Raw genomic sequence first — 26,623 nt, 5'->3', positions numbered from 1 at the left:
GAACTTATTTTTAACTACAGCCACAGACTCATCAGATCTGAATTCAAGATCACATTCATAGTCTTTCTCTGACACTTCAGAAATTTCTTGTTCAGTGTTCTTTTTCATTGAATTCTCGATCACTTTTATACATTTCTCTGACGCTTCGATAACTTTAGCCAGATCTATCGCCGCCTTTAAAGTCGGGTTTTTCGCTGCCCACAGTCTCTCTTGGATCTTGCGATTATTGACTTGCACGATCAACTGGTCGCGAATGAGCTCATCAATCATAGCTCCAAACTTGCACTTAATCGAAAGCTCTCTCAGACGCGCAACAAAGTCATCTATAGACTCTTCCATCCTTTGTTTTTGGGTATAAAACTTGTAGTGAATCATAACAAGGTTCTCTTCTTTAGCGAATCTAACTTCTAGCCTTGGAATTGCTTCCTTATATTCATTAGGCATTGCCTGACCATTTGCTTGTAACGCAATCGGTAGAAATCTAAAGATTCTTTGCCCTACCTTGCCCAATGCACTCAACAAAATAGCCTTTTTCCTTGTGTCCGAAAACTCTTGCCCTTCTAGAGCCTCCAGATAATTATCAAAGATGATGAACCAATCCTCCCACGAGATCCGAGGATTGCCAGGCTCACTTAGGAAAGGAGGAGGAAGAGTAATGTTAATGTTTTGTGCCATATTCCTTTCAATCTGTTATGATGTCACAACTGTGCAAGGCTTACTTGTTGTGAAGGATGTTTCAACAGTCACGTATGGCTACACACCTAAATTATAAACAAGAGTCCCACAAAGTAAGCTCTGTGTCACAGTTCACCAGGGTAGATAAGGAAATAAACAAAATAAATACCTCATGTGCAACTGAATTCAGATTTCAAAGTCCCGATGTAAGAGCAAACAGATGACCTATGTCCGATGAACTCCGAGAAAAACAAACAGATAAAATGGCCGCCAGCCGAAACTGAGGCTTGAAACGCACAGCAACGTAGTGCATCACCTCCGTTGAACGAGATTACTGTAGAGTTCACGCAAAGTTCCTTTGAAGGCTGTAAAGAACGCTGAAGGGTTGCTAGGAGATCACGCGCTCCACACACAGGTTAGGCGTTGCGCTGCATTTCTCCAAATAATCTAAATTCCTTATGTCCCAAAACAACAGGAATACCCTCCGATTCCTTTACTTTTACTAACCGCTAGAAGGAAGTTGTCCGTTGGGTTCGTATAGGTTGGGAAACCTTGCTGACACAAAACACGCACTGAACAGTGCATGAATCCGATAAATTAGTTTTTCTCTTGCTGGACAGCAGGCCAATCGTCGCCAAAATTTTTGTAGAAGAAACGTCCAGACTCCAGTAAAGTAGATAACAGGTTTAATCAGGAGTACAGCAAAATGTAAACCAACGCCTGCTGACCAATCTTCAAACTGACCAACAGCAGAACATAGAATGTGTCTCATGAACATGCTAACTCTAGAATACAAGAAATAGATAGAGACTAAGTATCATAGAGATGCAAGGCAAGGACTGACATAATATATTTACAACACCAACCCCACCTGCATGTCTAACTACTGCCCCATTTCCCTGCTCCCCTTTTTAGCTAAAGTCTTAGAGGCACACGTTGCTAGATGTCTCTCTAACTTTTTGAAAGAGTCCAACTATCTAAAGCCATGTCAGGCGGATTTCCGGCCTGCCCACTCAACAGAAACAGTAATCATAGCTGTACTGGACATCCTCCGTGAGGGCGCAGATAGTAGCTCCCCTCAGGCTCTGATACTCTTGGATCTATCCGCTGCGTTTGACATGGTCGACCACACCATTCTGGTTGACTGTGTCAGACAAGCTGCCATCCAAGGAACAGCCGCCAGCTGGATAAGCTCCTTCTTGGAGGACAGGTCTCAGGCCGTCCGTTTAAACAAAATGTTGTCCCCCAAACAGAGAATCACCTGCTGTGTCCCGCAGGGCTTCGCCGTGTCCCCTCACTTGTTCAACCTCGACATCCTCCCCCCGATTCAAGCCCTCAGAGACAAGAAAGTGACTGTCTACAACTACGCAGACGACCTCAAACTGGTCTTCACGGTTGATAACACTGAGAGATCAATCATCGATTTTCAGGCCACGATGAGAGTCATTCAACTTTGGATGGACCAAAACCACCTTAAGCTGAATCCTGGAAAGACAGCTTGTACTTACAGGAGACAGTCACAAGTTCTGGGGCCCGCATTACTGGCCTCCAGAGATGGGATGTCCGCCCTCCCCCTCCTCTTCGGCTAAAACACGCAGAGTCACACTAAAAATCCATCTCTCACTTAAAACACAAGTGGGTCTTGTGGTCTCCAAATGCCTCTTCCAATTAAGAAAAATCAGGAAGATCCGCCGCCTCCTCACACAGGAAGCCCTGACCCAGGTTGTGATAGCTACCGTTCTATCACACCTGGATTACGCCAATGCCACCTATCTGGGCATGCCTCTCTACCTGCAAAAGCGGCTACAGTTGGTCCAGAATTATGCGGGCAGACTGATCCTATGACAACCCAGATGGCAACCAGCCACCCCTCTACGAAGGAAACTACACTGTCTCCTCATCCCCCAACGCTGCATCTTTAAAACCGGATGTCTGATTTTGAAATCTCTGCACGGCAAAAGCCCTACATTTATCAACAACTTGATACTCAAATGGGGGTGGGGTCGCACACTACTCACACACCGGCGGTGTCGCCCCTAAGGACTCTGGTCAATGTAGTAAAGTGTTCGCGATGCATCATCTTTCGATCTTCTGCTATCTTCGCTGTCTTCGCCATCCCTGGACACGTGTTTCGGGGTATTACCCCTCATCAGCAGGGATAGGCCGTGTACTGGGGTTGCCGATGGCTGCCAATATCTGCCAGGTATAGTACCACTCAGGCGCGTAGGTGCGGGATCCCTGGCTTGTCAGCCCGCTGCTCAAGGGAGCTTTAAAGTTACAAATGGGGGTGGGGTCGCACACTACTCACACACCGGCGGTGTCGCCCCTAAGGACTCTGGTCAATGTAGTAAAGTGTTCGCGATGCATCATCTTTCGATCTTCTGCTATCTTCGCTGTCTTCGCCATCCCTGGACACGTGTTTCGGGGTATTACCCCTCATCAGCAGGGATAGGCCGTGTACTGGGGTTGCCGATGGCTGCCAATATCTGCCAGGTATAGTACCACTCAGGCGCGTAGGTGCGGGATCCCAGGCTCGTCAGCCCGCTGCTCAAGGGAGCTTTAAAGTTACAAATGGGGGTGGGGTCGCACACTACTCACACACCGGCGGTGTCGCCCCTAAGGACTCTGGTCAATGTAGTAAAGTGTTCGCGATGCATCATCTTTCGATCTTCTGCTATCTTCGCTGTCTTCGCCATCCCTGGACACGTGTTTCGGGGTATTACCCCTCATCAGCAGGGATAGGCCGTGTACTGGGGTTGCCGATGGCTGCCAATATCTGCCAGGTATAGTACCACTCAGGCGCGTAGGTGCGGGATCCCAGGCTCGTCAGCCCGCTGCTCAAGGGAGCTTTAAAGTTACAAATGGGGGTGGGGTCGCACACTACTCACACACCGGCGGTGTCGCCCCTAAGGACTCTGGTCAATGTAGTAAAGTGTTCGCGATGCATCATCTTTCGATCTTCTGCTATCTTCGCTGTCTTCGCCATCCCTGGACATGTGTTTCGGGGTATTACCCCTCATCAGCAGGGATAGGCCGTGTACTGGGGTTGCCGATGGCTGCCAATATCTGCCAGGTAAAGTACCACTCAGGCGCGTAGGTGCGGGATCCCAGGCTCGTCAGCCCGCTGCTCAAGGGAGCTTGTTACAAATGGGGGTGGGGTCGCACACTACTCACACACCGGCGGTGTCGCCCCTAAGGACTCTGGTCAATGTAGTAAAGTGTTCGCGATGCATCATCTTTCGATCTTCTGCTATCTTTGCTGTCTTCGCCATCCCTGGACACGTGTTTCGGGGTATTACCCCTCATCAGCAGGGATAGGCCGTGTACTGGGGTTGCCGATGGCTGCCAATATCTGCCAGGTATAGTACCACTCAGGCGCGTAGGTGCGGGATCCCAGGCTCGTCAGCCCGCTGCTCAAGGGAGCTTTAAAGTTACAAATGGGGGTGGGGTCGCACACTACTCACACACCGGCGGTGTCGCCCCTAAGGACTCTGGTCAATGTAGTAAAGTGTTCGCGATGCATCATCTTTCGATCTTCTGCTATCTTCGCTGTCTTCGCCATCCCTGGACACGTGTTTCGGGGTATTACCCCTCATCAGCAGGGATAGGCCGTGTACTGGGGTTGCCGATGGCTGCCAATATCTGCCAGGTATAGTACCACTCAGGCGCGTAGGTGCGGGATCCCAGGCTCGTCAGCCCGCTGCTCAAGGGAGCTTTAAAGTTACAAATGGGGGTGGGGTCGCACACTACTCACACACCGGCGGTGTCGCCCCTAAGGACTCTGGTCAATGTAGTAAAGTGTTCGCGATGCATCATCTTTCGATCTTCTGCTATCTTCGCTGTCTTCGCCATCCCTGGACATGTGTTTCGGGGTATTACCCCTCATCAGCAGGGATAGGCCGTGTACTGGGGTTGCCGATGGCTGCCAATATCTGCCAGGTAAAGTACCACTCAGGCGCGTAGGTGCGGGATCCCAGGCTCGTCAGCCCGCTGCTCAAGGGAGCTTGTTACAAATGGGGGTGGGGTCGCACACTACTCACACACCGGCGGTGTCGCCCCTAAGGACTCTGGTCAATGTAGTAAAGTGTTCGCGATGCATCATCTTTCGATCTTCTGCTATCTTTGCTGTCTTCGCCATCCCTGGACACGTGTTTCGGGGTATTACCCCTCATCAGCAGGGATAGGCCGTGTACTGGGGTTGCCGATGGCTGCCAATATCTGCCAGGTATAGTACCACTCAGGCGCGTAGGTGCGGGATCCCAGGCTCGTCAGCCCGCTGCTCAAGGGAGCTTTAAAGTTACAAATGGGGGTGGGGTCGCACACTACTCACACACCGGCGGTGTCGCCCCTAAGGACTCTGGTAAATGTAGTAAAGTGTTCGCGTCCTCGAGACGAATGGATCCCTCGACCCCTCACAGTCTGGCTTCCGAGCCAACCACAGCACCGAGACCGCCCTCATCGCTGCCACCGATGACATCCGAACCCTGATGGACAACGGAGAAACAGCGGCCCTCATCCTCTTGGACCTCTCCGCGGCTTTCGACACTGTCTGCCACCGCACCCTAGTACAGCGCCTCGGCAACATCGGAATCCAGGAGAAGGCACTGGAATGGATCACCTCCTTCCTCAACGGAAGAACACAGAGAGTCCGCCTACCACCGTACAAGTCAGAGGCCACCGAAGTCATCTGCGGCGTCCCTCAAGGATCCTCGCTGAGCCCCACCCTCTTCAACGTCTACATGAGCCCCCTCGCGGCCATCGCACGCCAACACCACCTCAACATAATCTCCTACGCCGATGACACCCAGCTGATCCTCTCCCTGACCAACGACCCCGCCGCCGCCAGAGCCAACCTGCACGAAGGGATGAGAGATGTAGCCGAATGGATGACGACCAGCCGCCTGAAACTGAACTCAGACAAGACGGAGGTCCTCATCCTGGGCTCCTCGCCCTCCGCCTGGGACGACTCCTGGTGGCCCCCCGCCCTGGGCACCGCACCCAAACCGACGGACCACGCACGCAACCTGGGCTTCATCCTGGACTCCTCCCTCTCCATGACCAGACAAGTCAACGCCGTCTCCTCGTCATGCTTCAACATCCTACGCATGCTACGGAAGATCTTCTGGTGGATCCCCACCGAGACCAGGAAGACTGTCACCCAGGCCCTCGTCACTAGCCGACTGGACTACGGCAACGCCCTCTACGCCGGAACCACCGCCAAGCTCCAGAAGAGACTCCAGCGGATCCAGAACGCCTCAGCCAGACTCATCCTCGACATCCCACGAAACAGCCACATCTCCGGACATCTGAGAGACCTGCACTGGCTCCCCGTCAACAAAAGAATCACCTTCCGTCTCCTCACCCACGCGCACAAAGCCCTACACGACCAAGGCCCGAGCTACCTCAACAACCGAATCAACTTCTACACTCCCAAGCGCCACCTCAGATCAACCAGCCACGCCCTCGCCGCCGTCCCCCGCATCCGAAGAGCGACAACAGGAGGAAGGTCCTTCTCCTACCTGGCCGCCAAGACCTGGAACTCACTCCCGACCGACCTGCGCCTGACCCAAGACCACCTCTCCTTCAGGAAGAAGCTCAAGACCTGGCTGTTCGAGCAGTAACGGCACCCCCCTCCCCCCACCTAGCGCCTTGAGACCCTACGGGTGAGTAGTGCGCTCTATAAATGACTTGATTGATTGATTGATTGATGCATCATCTTTCGATCTTCTGCTATCTTCGCTGTCTTCGCCATCCCTGGACACGTGTTTCAGGGTATTACCCCTCATCAGCAGGGATAGGCCGTGTACTGAGGTTGCCGATGGCTGCCAATATCTGCCAGGTACAGTACCACTCAGGCGCGTAGGTGCGGGATCCCAGGCTCGTCAGCCCGATGCTCAAGGGAGCCTTAAAGTTACAAATGGGGTGGGGTCGCACACTACTCACACACCGGCGGTGTCGCCCCTAAGGACTCTGGTCAATGTAGTAAAGTGTGTGAGTAGTGTGCGACCCCACCCCCATTTGTAACTTTAAAGCTCCCTTGAGCAGCGGGCTGATGAGCCTGGGATCCCGCACCTATGCCCCTGAGTGGTACTATACCTGGCAGATATTGGCAGCCATCGGCAACCCCAGTACACGGCCTATCCCTGCTGATGAGGGGTAATACCCCGAAACACGTGTCCAGGGATGGCGAAGACAGCGAAGATAGCAGAAGATCGAAAGATGATGCATCGCAAACACTTTACTACATTGACCAGAGTCCTTAGGGGCGACACCGCCGGTGTGTGAGTAGTGTGCGACCCCACCCCCATTTGTAACTTGATACTCAGGCACATTCCCTCCCGCAACTTAAGCTCAGCCCACCTCTCTCTCCTCCACACCCCCACTTTTAGGCGGAAGCTCCTTGGAGGTTGTAGATTTGCTGTTCTCGCCCCCAGACTTTGGAACTCCTTCCCCTTGGAGATCCGAGCCTGCTCTGATCTAATGAAATTCAGAAGATCCCTTAAAACCTGGTTGTTTGAGCAAGGCTACAACTGAAGTTCTCCTAGGTAACGGATTATACTTCTTTTCCTATAGCGCCCTCAAACCGCCCGTGTACGTGCGCTCTACAAGACATTTTTAACATTAACATGTAATAGCTTAAACTCACGTGAATGTGAGACCTATTGCATTGCATAAGCTTGTTTCCCAAAGGCATTGTGCCCCTTTTGTGCTGAAGATCATTCTTTCGAGTCTAGCAAAAGTTGGCTCCTTTCACAGGGCTTCCTACAGTGTACAAGTGTACAACACAAACGGCATCCAGCCCTCATCATTTGAGAACAGATAAGAGATTTTTGGAAAAAGGTTCAAAGGAATTTAATTTCCGTATTAACTTACATGTGTGTGCGTGTTTGGAAATATGAGGTATTGCTATTTTCTGATTAAATGGTCATTGCTGTACCATTGTGTTGGACAGATCGCTAAATCAGGCCTTATTCCACTATCACAATTTATAGGTTTTTCTTTAGATTTACGTGATACGTTCACGTCTATTACACAGCTTTTCATTTTATGCAACGTAGTCTTTCCTTTGTGTCGATGGTATTAGAGTTGCTATGGAGACCTACAGCCGGAACCTGGGGCTCGAATCAGGAGTTAGGGGAAGACTTAGTCTGGTGTACACCGGAAGTTGTTTGATTGAGAGCGGCGATCTAAACTCAGTGAGTTGAAAGCAGGTTTACGGGCAGCATCAGGAGCGAATTGACCGGGACGGGTGCCTGAGCCCTTCGGACGTGCAGAATGTTTTCCGGGCTGCAGGACCTGGGGGTAGCTAACGGAGACGATCTTAAAGATACCCTAACCAATTGCACAGAGCCGCTGAAGGCCATCGAGCAGTTTCAGGTACGGGACTTCTGGATAGCGGACATCCAAGTGTATTGGCCAGCGTGTGAAGTCGTTGTGTACTGGTGACTGGACAGCTGATAGTAAATGTGCTACCATTAGTTGCAGATGCGCTTTTTGGAATGAGAAGGTATACAGAGTCACTTTTTAAGCGAAGTTGTGAACATTGCATTATTTGTAAACTGGCACATGTTCTGCTTGTTAATTATTGGGTTTCAGTTGTTAATTCTAATTGTTGCCAACACCGCTCTCTAAAATTTAAACATCCGGAAATGGTAACCACCTATGCTTTATAGCCGTGTGCGCCGCCAGTCTTTTTGCATCCCCCAACATTTTCAGTAAAGAGGCCAACATCGCATGTATGAATCTGCTTCCATTTATTTAGTCCCTAAAGCACGCCTCAGAAGGCAGTGTGCATTTAAAATAGAGAACGGCTGTTGAATTGCACTTCATATCGGTAGTGCCACGAATTGATAACATATTTGTAGCAGAATTTCACAGTAAAATAATGTGCCGAATTAAACACTGGATTCCGAGATAAGTGGGTTGCACGTAGGCCACTGGTATGAATCTCAGCATAGCCGATTCAACCATTCCCCCTTGTGAGGTTAATAGAAGTAGTATCATTCAGTTGAGTAATAATCACAGTGTAATTGTGAGAGAAAAGGATACTTGCACCCTGTAAGAATGATCAGGCCATCAAAATGTTAAGTAGCGTTTCTATTTCCTGAGGAGGGTATTGGGGAGGTTTGTGTTGCTGAAGAGTTTCTACTTAACTTACCTCTTCGTGGACGGTTCCTTGTTGGCGATTCTATGATGAGGTAAGAGGATGTTCGAGAATGTGGAGTGAAAGTCAGTTGGGGGTGGTGTGGCCAGTGGTCCTTGCCTGTATACTTAACCCCTTCCATGCTGGTGATGGAACCGCGCCGTCACAGCCACGGGTGGCATGTGCTCATGACGGCGTGGTTCCGTCATGCCGCGGCCGCCGCACCCACGCGGCACTGATTCCCTACCTGTGCGAGTGAATTCGTGAGTGGGCGGAGTCGTGACAGAACCACACCGTCATAAGCACAGACCACCCGTGGCTTGTGATGGCGTGGTTCCGTCACAAGCATGGCGGCACCGTACCCCTCCAGCACGCGGCGGAATTACCGCCGCGGCCAAGGAGTTAAGCACAGTAACTGCAGTTTGTTTACCCTGCAGTTGTGGACTATCACTTCTCAAAAATGGCAACGAGGATGGGATGAGCAACTTTTGGTAAACATGGATTGAATTAACGACCCCTGTCAATTATTATCAGTGAGCAACGGTAGCGCTGTTGACTACGAGCTGCACATTAGATATATTTGGCTTTTACAATGCTCTGTTCTGGTGAGCATATATATGTTCTGTGAGTTATATCCAGGACAGGGGTTGTTGGCATTTAATTGTATTAATTTCTGGCAAATGTCAATGGTGGCATATGTAAGCTGCGCGTGTCGGAAGGCGCGCATGTTGGTACAGGCCTTGTAAAAGCATAACAATTTTGCTAGACCTGCAGGTCAAGTGACTTAAATAATCTACTCAACCTATTTGTAATGCTCTTGACCCATAAACTGGTTTCAAATGATGTGATTGTGAGCAAATATTTTAATTCATTGAGCCGCAATTTTCTGTACTATCACATATGAGAGCACCTTCAAATGTGCAAGTTCAGCATGTCTGCTGTACAAAAACCTCTTTAATTTAATAGACTAAATGTATTTTTCCTTATATGATACAAATCTTGCCACATATAGGATACACATGACCCCTGACTTACCTCTTAGTTCATTGTCATCAGGCCGGAGGCAGGAATGTTACTCAAATAATATTTAAAAACACTTTTTTTTAATGAATACATAATTAAAGTATGAAGTGGTAGCACACTGTTATTTGTAATCAGCAGATTTTACATTGAAATGGCCACAAACATTCCCACAGAACTGGGGCTTTACTCATAAAACTATAGTGTACAAGTCAAGCAATAATGTTTGGAAATAGAGATTCGGCAAATATGTGTCATTTGCACATCACCAAGTAAAGTGTTCTTATTTGTTTTGCTTCTATTTAACTCTGTTTGCATCACACTTCTTAATTACAAAAAGTTTGCTTTTGCAACTCCTGATATGTTTTGAAATATTTGTAATATTAATTTACAAGCTATTTTTTTTAAATGTTATGTTTAGAGAAAAATAACTGACATCTTCAGGTAGCTCACTTGACAAAAACCTCTAACTCTAGTAAGAAAGAGAAAAATAAACCTGATTTTAAAATCAGCAATTAGTTAAAAGACAAACTGACAAGATAAAAACAAGATGTAATGCCATCTTTATTGCTCATTTACTTTCCGAATGAACAGAACACTTGTACCTTTCCAGCCTAAGTGTACTGGCCAGAAGCGACTAGTAGGTGCTTAAAATAGCTCGCCTGATAAAATCTTTACTTGCGGTTTAGTTGGCGAGTAGATTTTCTGAGGCCTGTGGTAGCTGACTACTCGCGGTGGAACAGGGAAGCAGCATGTGTGTGGGGGGGAGGCACATTGGAGGCGTAGCAAGAGGGGCAGTTCGCCCCGAGCGTCACAAGTTTTGCCCCCCTCCCACCCACGCTCGTGCTAGCGGCAGTCACTGCAAGGCGGCAAAAGCAAATCCTGTCAAAAGGTCAAGCTACACAACTGAGGCACATGTTGGAAGTTCCTTGGCCGCGGGCATGCCGGCTTCTACGCGGTATTGTAGTGTATTTCAAGGTTTTACCTCTGGATCCAACCTCTGCTTGGACCCGTTACAAGCCTCCCAATGATTAGCTCCGGCGAGGGAAACATATGCTAGCCTGTTTTGGGAGGAAAAAGAGGTGTGGTTTGACGCTGCAGGTGCACTGCTGTGGGAGAAGGCCAAAACTAAACTTCTCATGGGTCATTGAAGTGGAAGAAGGACTAAACTTCTCAAGGATTATTGAAGTGGAGAAAAGGTCTATACCCCTCGAGATGACTGTATGTTGATTAGTGTTATGAGTTTCTTTGTCTTAGTTTGTTATTTTAAAGTGTGACCTTTTGTCAGGAGTGACTATACATTTTTTTTGTATTTTAACCTGGGGGTGTTTAATTAGTAAGATATCTGCTCCTCCCACAATTTTTCAAGATCCTGGAGTACCCCTCCTGGTTTGGAAGGATTGGAAAGTGGCTTTTGAGACTGATCTCAAAGCTGTAGGTGGAGATCTATTTGTTGCAAAGCCGAAGTTATCTTTGTTAAAGCATTATTTTGGAATAGAAGGCCAAAAGGTGCTGAAAACGTTACCAATATCTGTAGGTGATGATGAAGGCGAAACGGGTTCAGATGCAGAAGAATGTGTCCCAGACTAGTATGTAAATGCTATAAAATCCTTGGAAGAAAATAAGTGTGCTCTGTTACCTGGGGAGATGAGAGAGCAATATGTGGCAGTAGTTCGAACATTGGCTGCCACTTGTAGATTTAGAGGTATACAGGAAGAAATCATCAGGGATCAGATGATCAACAGAACATCTAATGTAAAAATACAGGAAAATGTGCTTGTTTTGAATGATCCTTCATTAGGGAAATCCTATTTGTATTTCCCACCGCATGGAAAGTATATCTCAATATGTCAAGGAACAAAAAAGGGATTTAAAAGGAGCAGTGTGAAACTTGTATTGTTACTTGAAAATGAAAGACAAGATGCGTTCGACAAAACAGGAACAGTTTGTTTAATTAAACATAGTAGCCGGGACAGGCACAGGGTGTGAGGACTGTCTCAATTTACAATCTATCTGTGACTTTCTTATATATTCATAGGTTCATAGGTTATAAATGTTTCTGGCGATCCTTGTACAGTGAGGAATGTAAGTTTGGAGTCATAAAGTAATTATCTAATGGATATTGCAGGTGGGCCATGACCTTGCGTGGACACAATGTGGCTTGTGGTTAATGTGTCCAGATGTCCATTCATTGGGAGCACGTGATCACTGCGTGTGCTGTGTTCTGATTGGCTATATGTTCCTAACTCATGTGGCATCTGACTTTGTGGTGTTTTAGGAGGGTGCCTACACCCCCCGGACATGTGTGCTTCATTGGGGCCAATCTCCCTTCACCATTGTAGTGTCGCTGCGCTCATCTGCACTGAAATTCTTTTTTTCCTAACAATCAGGATCAGCTCCTCCCTTAGTGTGTTCCTTTATGGAACGTTCAAACACCACCACCTGGGGGAATCGCACTGGTATCATAATAAATATTGGAGTGCCTCCTTTCACACAAGAGTGTGATGCCTTATCGCTCCTTCACCACTCTCTAATCCCTCCCAATCCATTCAGTCGATGTAGTAAACTTGATGCTTTTGGTGAACTATCAAAGCATTGTTCTTTGTTGGACGCTCTTGCAATCTATGTCCAAAATGCTAAATGCTGCCAATAAGTAAAACCAATCAAAATCAAGTGTTTCCCACCGAAAAGGGCGGCTCTTTGTATTGGGGCCACCATTCAGCTATGGATATCCATTGTTTTTTGGGACAATGAAGCAATTGTTTTCCCTACCAGATTACAATTTTTTCCTTTTTTACCCATGTTAAAATCCATTCCCTTTGTGTATGCCTCAAGTTTTAGTTGAGCCTGAGGAGACTTCCTTCAGATACCCTCAGTACTTTTTGTTACATTATTGGTGCTAAAAAGGGCAGCTAACATTATTTGAATTAATGTGTTTATTTGGCCTGCATATTTTTAGCAAACTCGGTGCCTTCTTCCACTACAAAATCTAGACCATCTATGAAAACTTCGGCAACAACATCCTCCAGGAGGATCCCACATCCTCTACTCCACACAGCTGACACTGGACAGCTTGAGCGCTCTCAGCATCGAAGACACCCTAAAGACCATGAGAACCATCAACTCCGTGGCCCCCACAGACCCCTGCCCCCCCTCAACATCTACCACAGAGCTACAGACATTATCGCCCGATTTGCAAAGAATCATTAACCGATCATTCGAGGCCATCTCATTCCCCGAGGACTGGAAACACGCGGAGGTCAACCCTCTCCTAAAAAAAACTTTGGAGGACCTCACCGACCTCAAAAACTTCAGACCGATCTCCCTTCTCCCCTACCCGGCGAAAGTCATTGAAAAAGCTGTCAACAGCCAACTTGCCTCCTTTATCGACAAGAACACCCTCGACCGCTCCCAGTCAGGCTTCAGGAAGAACCACAGCACAAAGACCGCCCTCATCACTGCGACAGACGACATCCGCTCTCTCCTCGACAGAGGAGAGACGGTGGCCCTCATCCTCCTGGACCTCTCCGCGGCCTTCGACACAGTCTCACACCGCACCCTAGCCAGCAGACTCTACAGCGCAGGAATCCGGAACAAAGCCCTCAACTGCAGGGGTGTGGAATTTAATACAATATCTACTTGTCCATGGTGCAAGTTGCTTCATAAATCTACTTGTCCTGTAACAAAATCCACTTGTCCCTTTTGTTCAGTGTAATGCAACGACAAATTATGTCAGCAATCTCATTTTATAAGAGCTCTGATATAGCCTTTCTGATTATGCCAGAACTCCTACCATAGTAGGGTTGGAACACTAAGAATTCCCTTATTTTGTCACGTTTCCGCAGATCTACATACTGGGTCTGAAGGTAGTGGTAAGCAATAGTTTCAGGGTTCGAAAGCGCTTTTCAGTCTTTGCAAACCTATTAACTTATGTTTTAAGGATTTTGCCCAACTCTTCTCTAATCTTTTCCCATGCTGAGAAATGTTGAAAATGTACTCCTGACAATGGCAGAAGTAAAACTTCTTCTAGGGCTGGGTAAAAAGTGGTTGGAGGGAAAGTGAACTTGCAAACACTCAACAGATTTTTGCATGAGCAAATCTACACATGCACATTTGATCGTGCTTAAATGCAGTCAACAAATATTTTCTAAGAGTACTATTTCTTGGCCTACTTCTGTAAATTCTTGTGAGTTATCGAAAGCCGTAAATCTGCACATAATGCAAGGACATATACCATGGGTGCCCTTTTGAGTCTTTCATTAATAATTGGACCCCTATTTAGGTCTGGCGTTAACCATGACCTTTCGTGTTTTGTAAAATTCTGTCTCTCTCTCTTGTTTGCTCTCTGTCTATTGGCTGGCTCCACTGTGAGTGACAGTATTCTGCCCTTTGACAAGGAGCATATCTGCACACAAAGTAGTTTTGTTCAGTGCAAGAAACTACTGTGGCAATGTGTGCTTTTGAGACCAAAAACAAGTTTTTCTTTTGCCAATTTTTGTTATAATGGTTTGGGCACGGCAGCTCCCACACCAATAAGGTTTTGCAAAAAGCATGCCAAAATAAGACACACCTTGATAAAATGAAAAGACTGACCACCAATTTCAGACCTACCGTCTTTGCCAATGCTTGTTTATTTATGTTTCCCATAATCTTATTGAAACTGGTTACACAGATTTTCCATTATGAATATATTTGGGAAATGCCAGCATACATCAACACTTTTTAAGAAATGATTCTGCAAAGAAATGGTACCTAAAATTTACCAGTAGTTTAGCAAAATGTTTTTTTTCCTATGCATTTTTTGTGAATATTTTATTTTATAAGCATTGAATCACCAATCTTGCTTTCAAGATTCTGCAAATATTTACATCTAATCAGAGAACATTCTGGGAGTATTAAACATAGCCTCACATGTATGTATGTAGGCATACTTATATAGCGCGTCTGTCACCCAGAGGGCATCCTGGCTCTTTGACCACAGACTTTCTTACAGATGACAATTACACTGCCTTAGGAAAAGGGTAGGTTTTAAGATCCTTTCTAAAAGGTAAGAGATCCTTCTTGCACCTTAGGGCCAGAGGTAGGGAGTTCCAGAGCTTGGCGGCCGCGAAGCTGAATGAACGGCCGCCCATCCTCACCCTTTTTATCTTGGGAACAATCACCAAGAAGGCCGAGGAGGATCTCAGGAGTCTGGCAGCAGAGTACCAGGAAAAAAGACCTTGCAACACCACTGGACCCAGCCCATGCAAGGCTCTAAAGACCAAGCAAGCTGATTTAAAACAGATCCGTTTTTGCACCGGAAGCCAGTGTAGGTCCGAAAGGGCAAGAGAGGACGAAGCATGCCATGGCCGCGAGAGCGCCAGTTTAGCCGCCATGTTCTGTACCCGCTGTAGTTTCATAATTAGGGTGCTGGGAGCTCCCAGAAGCAGTGCGTTACAGTAGTCTAATTTACTGAGAATGATACTACGCACTGCTTCCGTCCTCGCTGAGTGAGGGAGAAGCGGGAGAATCTTCCGCAGCATGCGTAACAGCAGCATGCAGGTCGCCGTAGTTTTATTAACGAAGGCGTCCAGCTGGAGACCAGGCCCGAGCAGGACACCTAGGTTAGGGACTGAATCCGCCGCTGCGACAGTGCCTAAGGTAGAAGAAGGCCAAAGTCCCTCTGGCAGAGGGCGGGGTATACGATCTGCCGAACAGTAGAGAACTTCAGTTTTTGACCTGTTAAACTGTAACGAGTTCTGACGCAGCCAACCCGCAGCTGCCGACATGCATTGGTGAAAGGATTCCAAGGGGACCGCATCCCTGCCCTCGATGGAAAAAATAAGCTGAGTGTCATCGGCATAATTGATGACAGACATGCCTAATGACTTGATCAGACTAGGGCGAAGGTATACGTTGAAAAGGATCGGGCTGATTGCCGAACCCTGCGGCACTCCCTGTTTTACCTCTCTCACCAACGATCGAAACGGCGGCATAGCCACAGTTTGCCGCCTGTTACAGAGGTATGATGCCAGCCAGTCCAAGGCTAAGCCCGTTACCCCGGACTCCTGGAGCCTACCCAGTAGGACCGCGTGGTCAACCGTGTCGAACGCGGCCGACATGTCAAGCAACACCAGAAACGCTGCACCTCCCATGTCGACACGCGAACGCAGGTCATCCAGGACGGCCACCAGGGCAGACTCCGTACCGTGGGCCAGCCTAAAGCCAAATTGGGCCACGTCCAATAGATCGTTGGATTCCAGGAAGCTGGATAGGGCCCTAGTGACCAATTTCTCTAGGATTTTTATTGAGAAAGGCAAGAGTGAAATAGGCCTATAGTTGGTCGGACATAGAGGGTCCAAGGTGGCTTTTTTTAGCAGTGGCGTAATCACTGCCAGTTTCCAGCTATCCGGGACCATGGCCGTAGTCAAAGACTGGCAGCAGATGGAATGGAGCGGGGGGAAGACTTGCTAAACTTTGAAAAAGAGTGTACACATTTTTATACTGGAACCACTGTCTGTAGTGCAGTCCGAGCTTACAACATTAACTTAAAGCACTCACCCTAACAATAAAGGCTTTTGCATTAATGAGCCATAAATAATGTTCGAACAGCTTTGAGACATGTACACAAATATTACCTAAACTGCAGACCATGCCTTTCCCTGATCCATAATGTGGTACTGTAAACTGGCAGCCAAAGGGGTTGTGCTGCAGGGGGTTGGGCCTACTTGTCCCAAGGACAAAATGCACATGAAATCTTGTTGCCCTTGACCTCAAACAATATGTCCTGGGCGTCGGGCTATAGGAATTCTACATCCCTGCAACTGTATCCCCTCATTCCTCTCTGGCAGAACCCAGCAGGTTAGACTCACTCCCTTCATCTTGAGCCCACACCAATGACCTGGGGAGTCCCCCCCCCAAGGATCCTCCATCACCCCCACCCTGTTTAACGTCTACATGGCCTCTTTCGCTTCCAACGCCAGAACACACGGACGCAACATTGTATCCTAGGGAGACGACACACAACTCATACTCTCACTATCCAACAAACCCAACATCGCGAAACACAACTTTCAAGAAGGAATGGAATCAGTCGCCAGGTGAATGACGAACAGCTGCCTACAACTGAACACAGACAAAACCGAAGTACTCATAAGCCGACATCCCGACGCATGGAACGACACCTGGTGCCCCTGCCCTCGTTAACCCACCATGCACGCAACTAGGTATCATCCTGGACTTCGAACTCAAAATATACCGCCAGCTCAATGCCGTCACCTCTTCCTGTTTTCACACTCTCAGTCTCTTACGCAAAACCTTCAACTGGATCCCCCTCAATCACAGGAAAAAGTCACCCACGCCCTCATCAGCAACAGACTGGACTACAGCAATGCACTCTACGCCGGAATCAACAAGAACCTTACCCACAAACTCCAGAACATCCAAAACTCCGCCACCGGACTAGTCTTTAACCTACTTCGCCACTGCCACATCACCCAACACCTGCGGGCGCTTCACATGCTCCCGTCTACAAGAGAATCACCTTCAAGCTCCTCACCCATGCCCACAAGGCCCTCCACAATACAAGCCCCGCTTACATGAATCACCGCCTGTTTTTCCACACCCAAACGATCCCTCCACTCAGCCCAGCTCTCCCTCGCCATGATACCACGCATCAAGAAGGCCAGAACAAGAGGTCGCTCCTTCTCCTTCTTCGCGGTCAAAGTATGGAGCACCCTCCCTCTCCACCTCTGCCAAACTCCAACTCTCTCCAAGTTCCTGAAGGACCTCAAGACCTGGCTTTTCGACAAATCACTATGAACATCCAGCACCGCGAAGGCTTTGAGCAGCGCGCTGTCGACCCCCAGCGCCTTGAGACCCCTCTGGGTGAGTAGCCACGATTCATTGATTGATTCGTTGATTGATTCCACTTCTGGGGTCTCCACTAATGAGAGGGAGAAGGTGAATATTGATTTCCTGTGTCATCCGCAAAAGTCTCTGTAGACCCATGCTTAAAGGGAAAACATTCTGCACTTACCGTGGGCTTTCAGAACCGCTGTCATAGAGGTGATCATGGGAGAGGGGTAGGAAAGGTGGACTTTTGGCTTTGTCCATGCTTGTTTAGTTTTGTCATGGTTTTTGCAAAACTTTGCAGATGAAGCTGCCAGGCTGTTCTCAATCTAAAAAAAAGATGTTATGTTGATCTCAAAAGCACGCATTGCCTTAGTGTTGCCTGGCACTGAAAGAAAATAATTTGTGTATGCTGTAGCTGAGGAATAAACTTGGGAATAACACAATTAAAGACTGATGGATGGATAGGGCTGGCTTTAGCACTAGAAGTATGTATATTATGCAAATAATTTTAGTTATCTAAGCTAACGCCAGAATTAAAAATAGGCAACATGATAGTCCATGTAGTTCTCCTTCCTATTTTGTCTTTGCTAATAAGAAGGACCACTGAAAAATCGGCCAATGAGAGGAGTGAAGTACATTATCGCATACCTGTTTGTCTGACCTTGCAGGTACAGGACAGCTTGTCCTTACACTTTTCGCAGCTTGTCCTTAACACTTTTCGTGAGAACCCCGCTTGTTAATTGGCAGTGTCCTTGGTGGGGGAGAAGCATGCATGTTTAGTAGAGTTCTGGAGATGCTTTGTTCAAACTATGTATTAGAGTAATCACTACTAAGTGTCCCCTTGATTCGTGATTTACTGTGAAATGTATCTTGTGGGGGTTGTTACCCATAGTAGTCCACAGTGGCAGCCGGTAGGTCTAAGCTCCAACGCTACATGATCTATTAATTTATGACTTACCTGGAAGCAAAAATGCAAGTTTCAGCATGTCCAGTACAATTGTGCGATATTAAGAGCCAAGTTAAAATATAGACGTTCCTGCTGATGGCAAGAGCATTCAATAGCGTAGACTCCACAGTTCGTGCAGGCTGGAAAGCAAATCCACTCATAGGTAGAAGGCCATCACATGACAGTGCTGCTCAGGCTCAGCGGGATAATCTTCAAGGGGAACGATGACAGTAGCTGTGACCAGTGACGTAACGAAACTTGAGGGGGCCCCCCTGCAAACTACATGGAGGGGGCCCCCTCCCAACCTCCGTGCCAGTCTAGAGCTCTTAGGCCAGCGACCCGCCATGCTGCAGGGGATGCGGGGCTATTGTTACGTCACTGTCACCAAGCCAGCCGTTATAAGTAACACTGGATGATGGAGTCAAAAGTTGGGCTTAGTCTGCCAGCAGGTTATCATAGGTGGTGGTCCATTCATTACAGGGTCCCTGCCATCAGTACGCCGAGGAAGTTTGCCCAAGTTTAGGTGGGTTTCCTGATGCAGACTCTTGTCATGATATACAACATCGAGCCCACTCATCGTTCAGTTTTGACAAAAGTGCATCCACTGCTCCTTCTCGTTTCCATTTTAAAACATTAGACAAAGCGACAATGCAGTATTTCAAAAGCAGATGTAACTACAAAGAGCACATTTTGATAATACATTTTTATTATTAGACAATATCAATCTTAAGAGGCATTGCATAGCTTCATACACACTGTGACCCCAATTCCATCACAGTGTCTCTCTCTCTCTCTCTCTCTCTCTCTCTCCTCTCTCTCTCTCTCTCTCTCTCTCTCTCTCTCTCTCTCTCTCTCTCTCTCTCTCTCTCTCTCTCTCTCTCTCTCTCTCTCTCTCTCTCTCTCTCTCTCTCTCTCAGTCTGTCAGTCATTTGGTCTCTCTCTCTCTCTCTGTCAGTTGCTCAGCCAGTCAGTCTCTCCGTTAGTCAGTATTCAGTCTCTGAGTCAGTCAGTCTCTACTCTCTCCACTTTCTCTCTCTATTCTCTCCACTTTCTCTCTCTATTCTCTCAACTCTGTCCACTCTATCTCCACAGTGTCTCTCCACTGTCTCTCCCTCCACTCTCTCTCCCTCCACTGTCTCGCCCTCCACTCTCTCTCTGCGCTGTCTCTCTCTCTCTCTCCATTGTCTCTCCACCCTCCCTCTCTCTACTCTCTCTACTCTCTCTCCACTGTCTCTCTCTCTCTCTCCACTGTTTCTCCACTCTCTCTCACTCTCTCCACTCTCTCTCACTCTCTCCACTCTATCTCCACCCTCCCTCTCAGTTCTATCTCTCTACTCTCCCTTCTCTCTGCTCTCTTTCCACTCTCTTACTCTCTCTCCACTCTCTCCTCTCTACACTCTCTACTCCCTCCACTCTCTCTCCACTCTCTCTCTCTCCACTCTCTCTCTCTCCACTCTCTCTCTCCACTCTCTCTCCACTGTCTCCCTCTCCGCTGTCTCTCTCTCCGCTGTCTCTCTCTCCACTGTCTCTCCACTGCCTCTCACTCTCTCTACTCTCCCTCCTCTCCCTCCACTCTCTCTCCCTTCTCTCTCTCTACTCTCCCTTCTCTCTCTACTCTCCCTCCACTCTCTCTACTCCCTCCACTCTATCTCCACTCTATCTCCACTCTATCTCCACTCTATCTCCACTCTATCTCCACTCTCTCTCCACTCTCTCTCCACTCTCTCTCCACTCTCTCTCCACTCTCTCTCCACTCTCTCTCCACTCTCTCTCCACTCTCTCTCCACTCTCTCTCCACTCTCTCTTCTCTCTTTCCACTCTCTCTCCACTCTCTCTTTCCACTCTCTCCACTCTCTCTCTCCACTCTCTCTTCTCTCTTTCCACTCTCTCCACTCTCTCTCTCCACTCTCTCTCCACTCTCTCTCCACTCTCTCTCCACTCTCTCTCCACTCTCTCTCCACTCTCTCTCCACTCTCTCTTCTCTCTTTCCACTCTCTCCACTCTCTCTCTCCACTCTCTCTTCTCTCTTTCCACTCTCTCCACTCTCTCTCTCCACTCTCTCCACTCTCTCTCCCCACTCTCTCTCTCCACTCTCTCCACTCTCTCCCTATCGCTACTCTCTCCACTCTCTCTCCACTCTCTCTCTCTCTTCCCCACTCTTCCCCCTCTCTCTTCCCCCCTCTTCCCCCCTCTCTCTCTCCACTCTCTCTCTCTCCACTCTCTCTCTCTCCACTCTCTCTCTCTCCACTCTCTCTCTCTCCACTCTCTCTCTCTCTCCACGCTCTCTCTCTCTCCACTCTCTCTCTCTCTCCACGCTCTCTCTCTCTCCACTCTCTCTCTCTCTCTCTCTCCACTCTCTCTCCACTCTCTCTCTCTCCACTCTCTCTCTCCACTGTCTCTCTCTCCACTCTCTCTCTCTCTCCACACTCTCTCTCTCTCTCTCTCTCTCTCCACACTCTCTCTCTCTCTCTCTCTCTCTCCACTCTCTCGCTCTCTCTCTCTCTCTCCACTCTCTCGCTCTCTCTCCACTCTCTCTCTCTCCACTGTCTCTCTCTCCACTGTCTCTCTCTCTCCACTGTCTCTCTCTCCACTCTCTCTCTCTTCACTGTCTCTCCACTCTCTCACTCTCTCTACTCTCTTACTCTCTCTACTCTCTACTCTCTCCACTCTCTCTCTATACTCTCTCCACTCACTCCACTCTCTCTCTCCACTGTCTCTGTCTTCACTCTCTCTCCACTGTCTCTCTCTCCACTGTCTCTCACTCCTCTCTCTCCACCCTCTCTCTCTCCTCTCTCTTTTCACTCTCTCTCCTCTCTCTCTCTCCCTCTCTCCAGTGTCTCTCTCTCCACTGTCTCTCTCTCCACTGTCTCACTCCACTGTCTCTCCACTCTCTCTCTCCACTCTCTCCACTGTCTCTCATTCTCTCCACTCCACTCTCTCTCCACTTTCTCTCCACTCTCTTACTCTCTCTACTCTCTCCACTCTCTCTCCACTCTCTCTCCACTCGCTCCACTCTCTCTCCACTCCCTCCACTCTCTCCACTGTCTCTCTCTCTCTCCACTGTCTCCACTGTCTCTCTCTCTCTCTCCACTGTCTCTCTCTCTCTCCACTGTCTCTCTCTCTCTCCACTGTCTCTCTCACTGTCTCTCTCTCCACTGTCTCTCTCTCCACTGTCTCTCTCTCCACTGTCTCTCTCTCCACTGTCTCTCTCTCCACTGTCTCTCTCTCCACTGTCTCTCTCTCCACTGTCTCTCTCTCCACTCTCTCCCCACTCTCTCTGCACTCTCTCTCCACTCGCCCTCCACTGTCTCTCTACTCCCTTTCTCTCCACTGTCTCTCTCTCCACTCTCTCGCCATGAGACTCCCTTGGACGTGATATGTGCGCAATACAAATGTCCAGACTAGACTAGTCTCTCTCTCTCTCTCTCTCTCTCTCTCTCTCTCTCTCTCTCTCTCTCTCTCTCTCTCTCTCTCTCTCTCCACTCTCTGTCTCTGTCCACTCTCTGTCTCTCTCTACTCTCGCCACTCTCTGTCTCTCTCCACTCTCGCCACTCTCTGTCTCTCTCCACTCTCGCCACTCTCTGTCTCTCTCCACTCTCGCCACTCTCTGTCTCTCTCCACTCTCGCCACTCTCTGTCTCTCTCCACTCTCGCCACTCTCTGTCTCTCTCCACTCTCGCCACTCTCTGTCTCTCTCCACTCTCGCCACTCTCTGTCTCTCTCCACTCTCTGTCTCTCTCCACTCTCGCCACTCTCTGTCTCTCTCCACTCTCGCCACTCTCTGTCTCTCTCCACTCTCGCCACTCTCTGTCTCTCTCCACTCTCGCCACTCTCTGTCTCTCGCCAACTCTCTGTCTCTCTCCACTCTCGCCACTCTGTCTCTCTCCACTCTCGCCACTCTCTGTCTCTCTCCACTCTCGCCACTCTCTGTCTGTCTCCACTCTCGCCACTCTCTGTCTGTCTCCACTCTCGCCACTCTCCGTCTCTCTCCACTCTCTCTCTCCACTCTCTCTCCACTCTCTCTCTCTCTCCACTCTCTCTCTCCACTCTCTCCACTCTCTCTCTCTCCACTCTCTCTCTCTCTCTCTCCACTCTCTCTCTCTCTCCACTCTCTCTCTCTCTCCACTCTCTCTCTCTCTCTCCACTCTCTGTCTCTCGCCACTCTCGCCACTCTCTGTCTCTCTCCACTCTCGCCACTCTCTGTCTCTCTCCACTCTCGCCACTCTCTGTCTCTCTCCACTCTCGCCACTCTCTGTCTCTCTCCACTCTCGCCACTCTCTGTCTCTCTCCACTCTCGCCACTCTCTGTCTCTCTCCACTCTCGCCACTCTCTGTCTCTCTCCACTCTCGCCACTCTCTGTCTCTCTCCACTCTCGCCACTCTCTGTCTCTCTCCACTCTCGCCACTCTGTCTCTCTCCACTCTCGCCACTCTCTGTCTGTCTCCACTCTCTCTCTCTCCACTCTCTCTCCACTCTCTCTCTCTCTCCACTCTCTCTCCACTCTCTCTCTCTCTCCACTCTCTCTCTCCTCCCTCCACTCTCTCTCCTCCCTCCACTCTCTCTCTCCTCCCTCCACTCTCTCTCTCTCCACTCTCTTTCTCTCCACTCTCTCTCTCTCTCTCCACTCTCTCCACTCTCTCTCTCTCTCTCTCTCCACTCTCTCTCTCTCCACTCTCTCTCTCTCTCTCTCCACTCTCTCTCTCTCTCTCTCTCTCTCTCTCTCCACTCTCTCTCTCTCTCTCTCTCTCCACTCTCTCTCTCTCTCTCTCTCCACTCTCTCTCTCTCTCTCTCCACACTCTCTCTCTCTCTCTCTCTCCACTCTCTCTCTCTCTCTCCACTCTCTCTCTCTCTCTCCACTCCCTCTCTCTCTCTCTCTCTCTCTCTCTCTCTCTCTCTCTCTCTCTCTCTCTCTCCTAGCATGTCACAGTCGCACTTTACTCATCCCAAAAAGGCATGATTTTCAATATCATGGCCCGTCGCAGTCAGCAGTGCCGAACGTTTGCTCTGCTGCTCCTTTCACCTTCCATGACTGGTAGGGCACCGCCCCTTACGCCCAACTCGAGAGCTGGGAACTCTGTGCCGTTTTTCATTGACACTAGTCATGGTATGAGTGCTAGGGCCCTAATGCCAGCAAAGGAATGGGGCTTTCTGCTTCTTAGTTGGGCAATGGGCTCGGCCCCTCAAAACCGCTAGGTCCTGGTCCCTGGGACACCTGCCTTCAATGGGCAGATGGCAGGCAGGGCAGCTGGGGGGGGGGGGGGGGCAGCGCAAGCCTCAAGGCTAGCCAGGTAGGGGCCGGGGCCGGGCAATTTAAATGATTGCAATTTGCAAATAAAGGCCGCACCGTAGTAACGCGCTTATTGCGTGTGTCGTGATGAGCTCATTGCGCACCGCAAACGCGCATGTGTTGTGCCTGTCCCCCGACAAATGTAATGATAGCATTGGTCACCAGCCAGCCCCCCCTGCCTAGTGCCCCCGCGGCGCGCATACGCGTCCCGGGGCGCCGCTGAAAGGAAAGTGATAGTCAGGAGCAGGACTAGGAGTGAGGAGTAAACAACCCTGTTCCACTCCCGCCGCCATTGATCCATCATCCACCCACCATTAAGACTACTAGTAGTAGTCACTGTCACTCACGGGCCCTGGCCGGGGCCCCGCACCATTCCTGCAGTGCTGCCAGCCGATTTGGCCCTGTAGCAATCCTCCTGTCCATGAAGTGCGGGGCTCAAACGACTGCCAATGTTAAGTTCAGCACCAGCCTCGGGTGTTCGCTTCTGTTCCCTGGTTTACACTGAATAACGGTGTCCGCTCAAAATCAACCTTCACGTATTTTAAGCATGATCACTCGCGTCTTAATTAATTGGGCAATAACTGTTTTTTAGGTTTCGGCTGGCGTCCGCTGCGCAGCAGCGTTCGCGCAGGCGAAATCTTTTGAGAAGCAGTATGGGGCTTTGTCCCGCCTCTCTCTTCCATTGGCTAGCTCCATAAATGGAGGCTAGCCATTGGAAGAGATGGTTGCCAATCACTCTTTTCCCCCGCCACGACGCGATTCGGGGGCGTTTCTGTGTCTTTTTTTTAAGTCCCGCCCCTTTTCTCTCCGTCATTCGGAGGTACGCGTTTACTTATTTCCCCCCGACCACCGCCCGCCTGAAGAAATCGTCCAGAAATCATTGCCATCCTTCCTTTCGTTGATTTCCCCTATCGATATTTGCAACATTTTCCACTGACTGCATTAGAAAATGGTGGGCTGAATGATTGCTTGAGGATCCCCAGTCAATGCCCGCCTGTCTGTGCCGCTTGTAACGATGTCAAGTTGTATCATCAGTGAGCCGACACCTACCCGCAGTGGTAGCTCAGACAGACAGAGCAGGGCCTCCGCGCTCACACCTCTCCCATCGGCGGCCTCGGATCACCAAGCGCCGGCGCCAGGCTGCACACACCCGGGCAGTGGGGTCGTCTCAAACTCACTCTCCTCATTGGCGATATACTGCCGCAGGGCAGCTTCACGTTCCGCACCTCACAGCAGGTCTGAAATCCACTCTGAGTTCACCGCACCAGCCACGGCATTCCCCGCCGCATGAGCAGCGCCCGAAGCACAGCAACGATCCTCCTTATGCGGCCACAGCATTCACAGGGTCCAGGCCACCATTTCCTGTGGCTCTCTGAGTGTCTGTCCCTCGGGGCCCGGCTGGCTATGTTAACATTTTCTAGCTCGACCTTCTACCTATTTCTTTCATTTTGCTATAATCGCTCCACCCGCGCATTACTTTTAAAATGTTATAAGTAAGCAGGGGTGCCGCGATTATACCAAAATGAAAGAAATAGAAAAAACATCTATTTCTTTCATTTTAGTATAATCGTGGCACCCGCGCTTTACTTATAATATTTTAAAAGTAATGCACGGGTCCCGCGATTTTAGCAAAATTAAAGAAATAGATGACCGGGATGTCGCTCCTACTGATTTAGGGTTCATTTTACTGTTAATCTTCGGGGTAAAAAAAAAAAAGAGTTTTGGAATGCCAAAGGTCAAAGAGTTAAGTGCAGCTTTTGTTTCATAACTTAATGCGCCTGAGCTCAGCATCGACACTTGGTTCATTAATGCAGGCCATAATTAAAAAGCCAGGCCGGACTCCAGTGCCGAGAAGGCTGCTGCGCGCGTTTATTAGATTAAGCAGAGGAGGAGTTTGTTGCACCTAGTGTGGTGTAATCGGAGGTTGTTTGTAGAATTGGTGGCCTGCAGGGTGGCAGAGTGAGTCATCATTGGTAGAAGGGGTGGTGTTATCAGTTAAATGTAGTCGAGGGGCAGATCGGGCAGATCGTGTCAGATTGAGTTCTTACCATATTTCCAGTGGCTACCTACCCATCTGTAGAACTCCCCTTTTAACCGGGTAGCATGCCAGCTTGTTGGCGGAGTCGTTCTTTGCCAGAGAGAGAAGCCCTTGGGTAAAAGGGTATTTATATCTGGTGTTTACCTTGGGGAGTTGACTTTTATTGGTAGAAGGGACATTCATAGTTGATTCCCCAAGAAGAGCGAGGCCTTGTTGGTAGAACTGGTGCCCATTAATGTGGCGCCGCCTGTTTGTAAAGAAGTCCAGTTGCCTTGAGGTTATGCGAGAGTGGCAGCTCGTTGGCTCTTCAGAGGCACTGCCAGTTACTCTTCATTGAAGATGCTGTTAATGGAGATGCCACTAGGGCGAACCATGAAACGATATAAGAGCGGGCTGTGCTTTAGGCGAGTTTTATTTGGACTGACGATAAAATGGGCACAAGTTTCCTTGCCTCTGGGCAACATGACAATTAGGCCTATCCTTGCAGTCGGGTGCCTACGAGCGGCGGCATGGTCCGTGCATGTTCATATAGTGCCTTCCCCTATCGGTGGTTTTAATCAACTGCTGCATATATTTCATATTTTTAATTTTCCGGGGTGATTTAAAATCGTGAGTGATTGAGAACAATGTTCTGGAAACTACAAAGTTACAGTGGCATATGTTATGTTAAAGGCAGGGGACA

General features: G+C 49.0%; 1 protein-coding gene across 1 annotated transcript in view; it reads left to right on the top strand.

Annotated features, from left to right (window-relative positions):
* The first annotated feature begins 7,825 nt into the window (after positions 1-7,825).
* NELFB (negative elongation factor complex member B) overlaps positions 7,826-26,623 on the top strand; it is a 210,594-nt gene continuing 191,796 nt past the window's right edge. Inside the window, exon 1 of the mRNA XM_078642025.1 lies at positions 7,826-8,052. Within this exon, the coding sequence (XP_078498151.1) occupies positions 7,951-8,052 (102 nt within the window). The 5' untranslated portion in view covers positions 7,826-7,950. The remainder of the gene's footprint in view (positions 8,053-26,623) is intronic.

The sequence above is a fragment of the Lissotriton helveticus genome, chromosome 5_1 (genome assembly GCF_964261635.1).
Source record: "Lissotriton helveticus chromosome 5_1, aLisHel1.1, whole genome shotgun sequence".
NCBI lineage: Eukaryota > Metazoa > Chordata > Amphibia > Caudata > Salamandridae > Lissotriton > Lissotriton helveticus.
The sequence above is the reverse complement of the archived record's forward strand: the minus strand, read 5'-3'. Positions and strand labels throughout refer to the sequence as shown.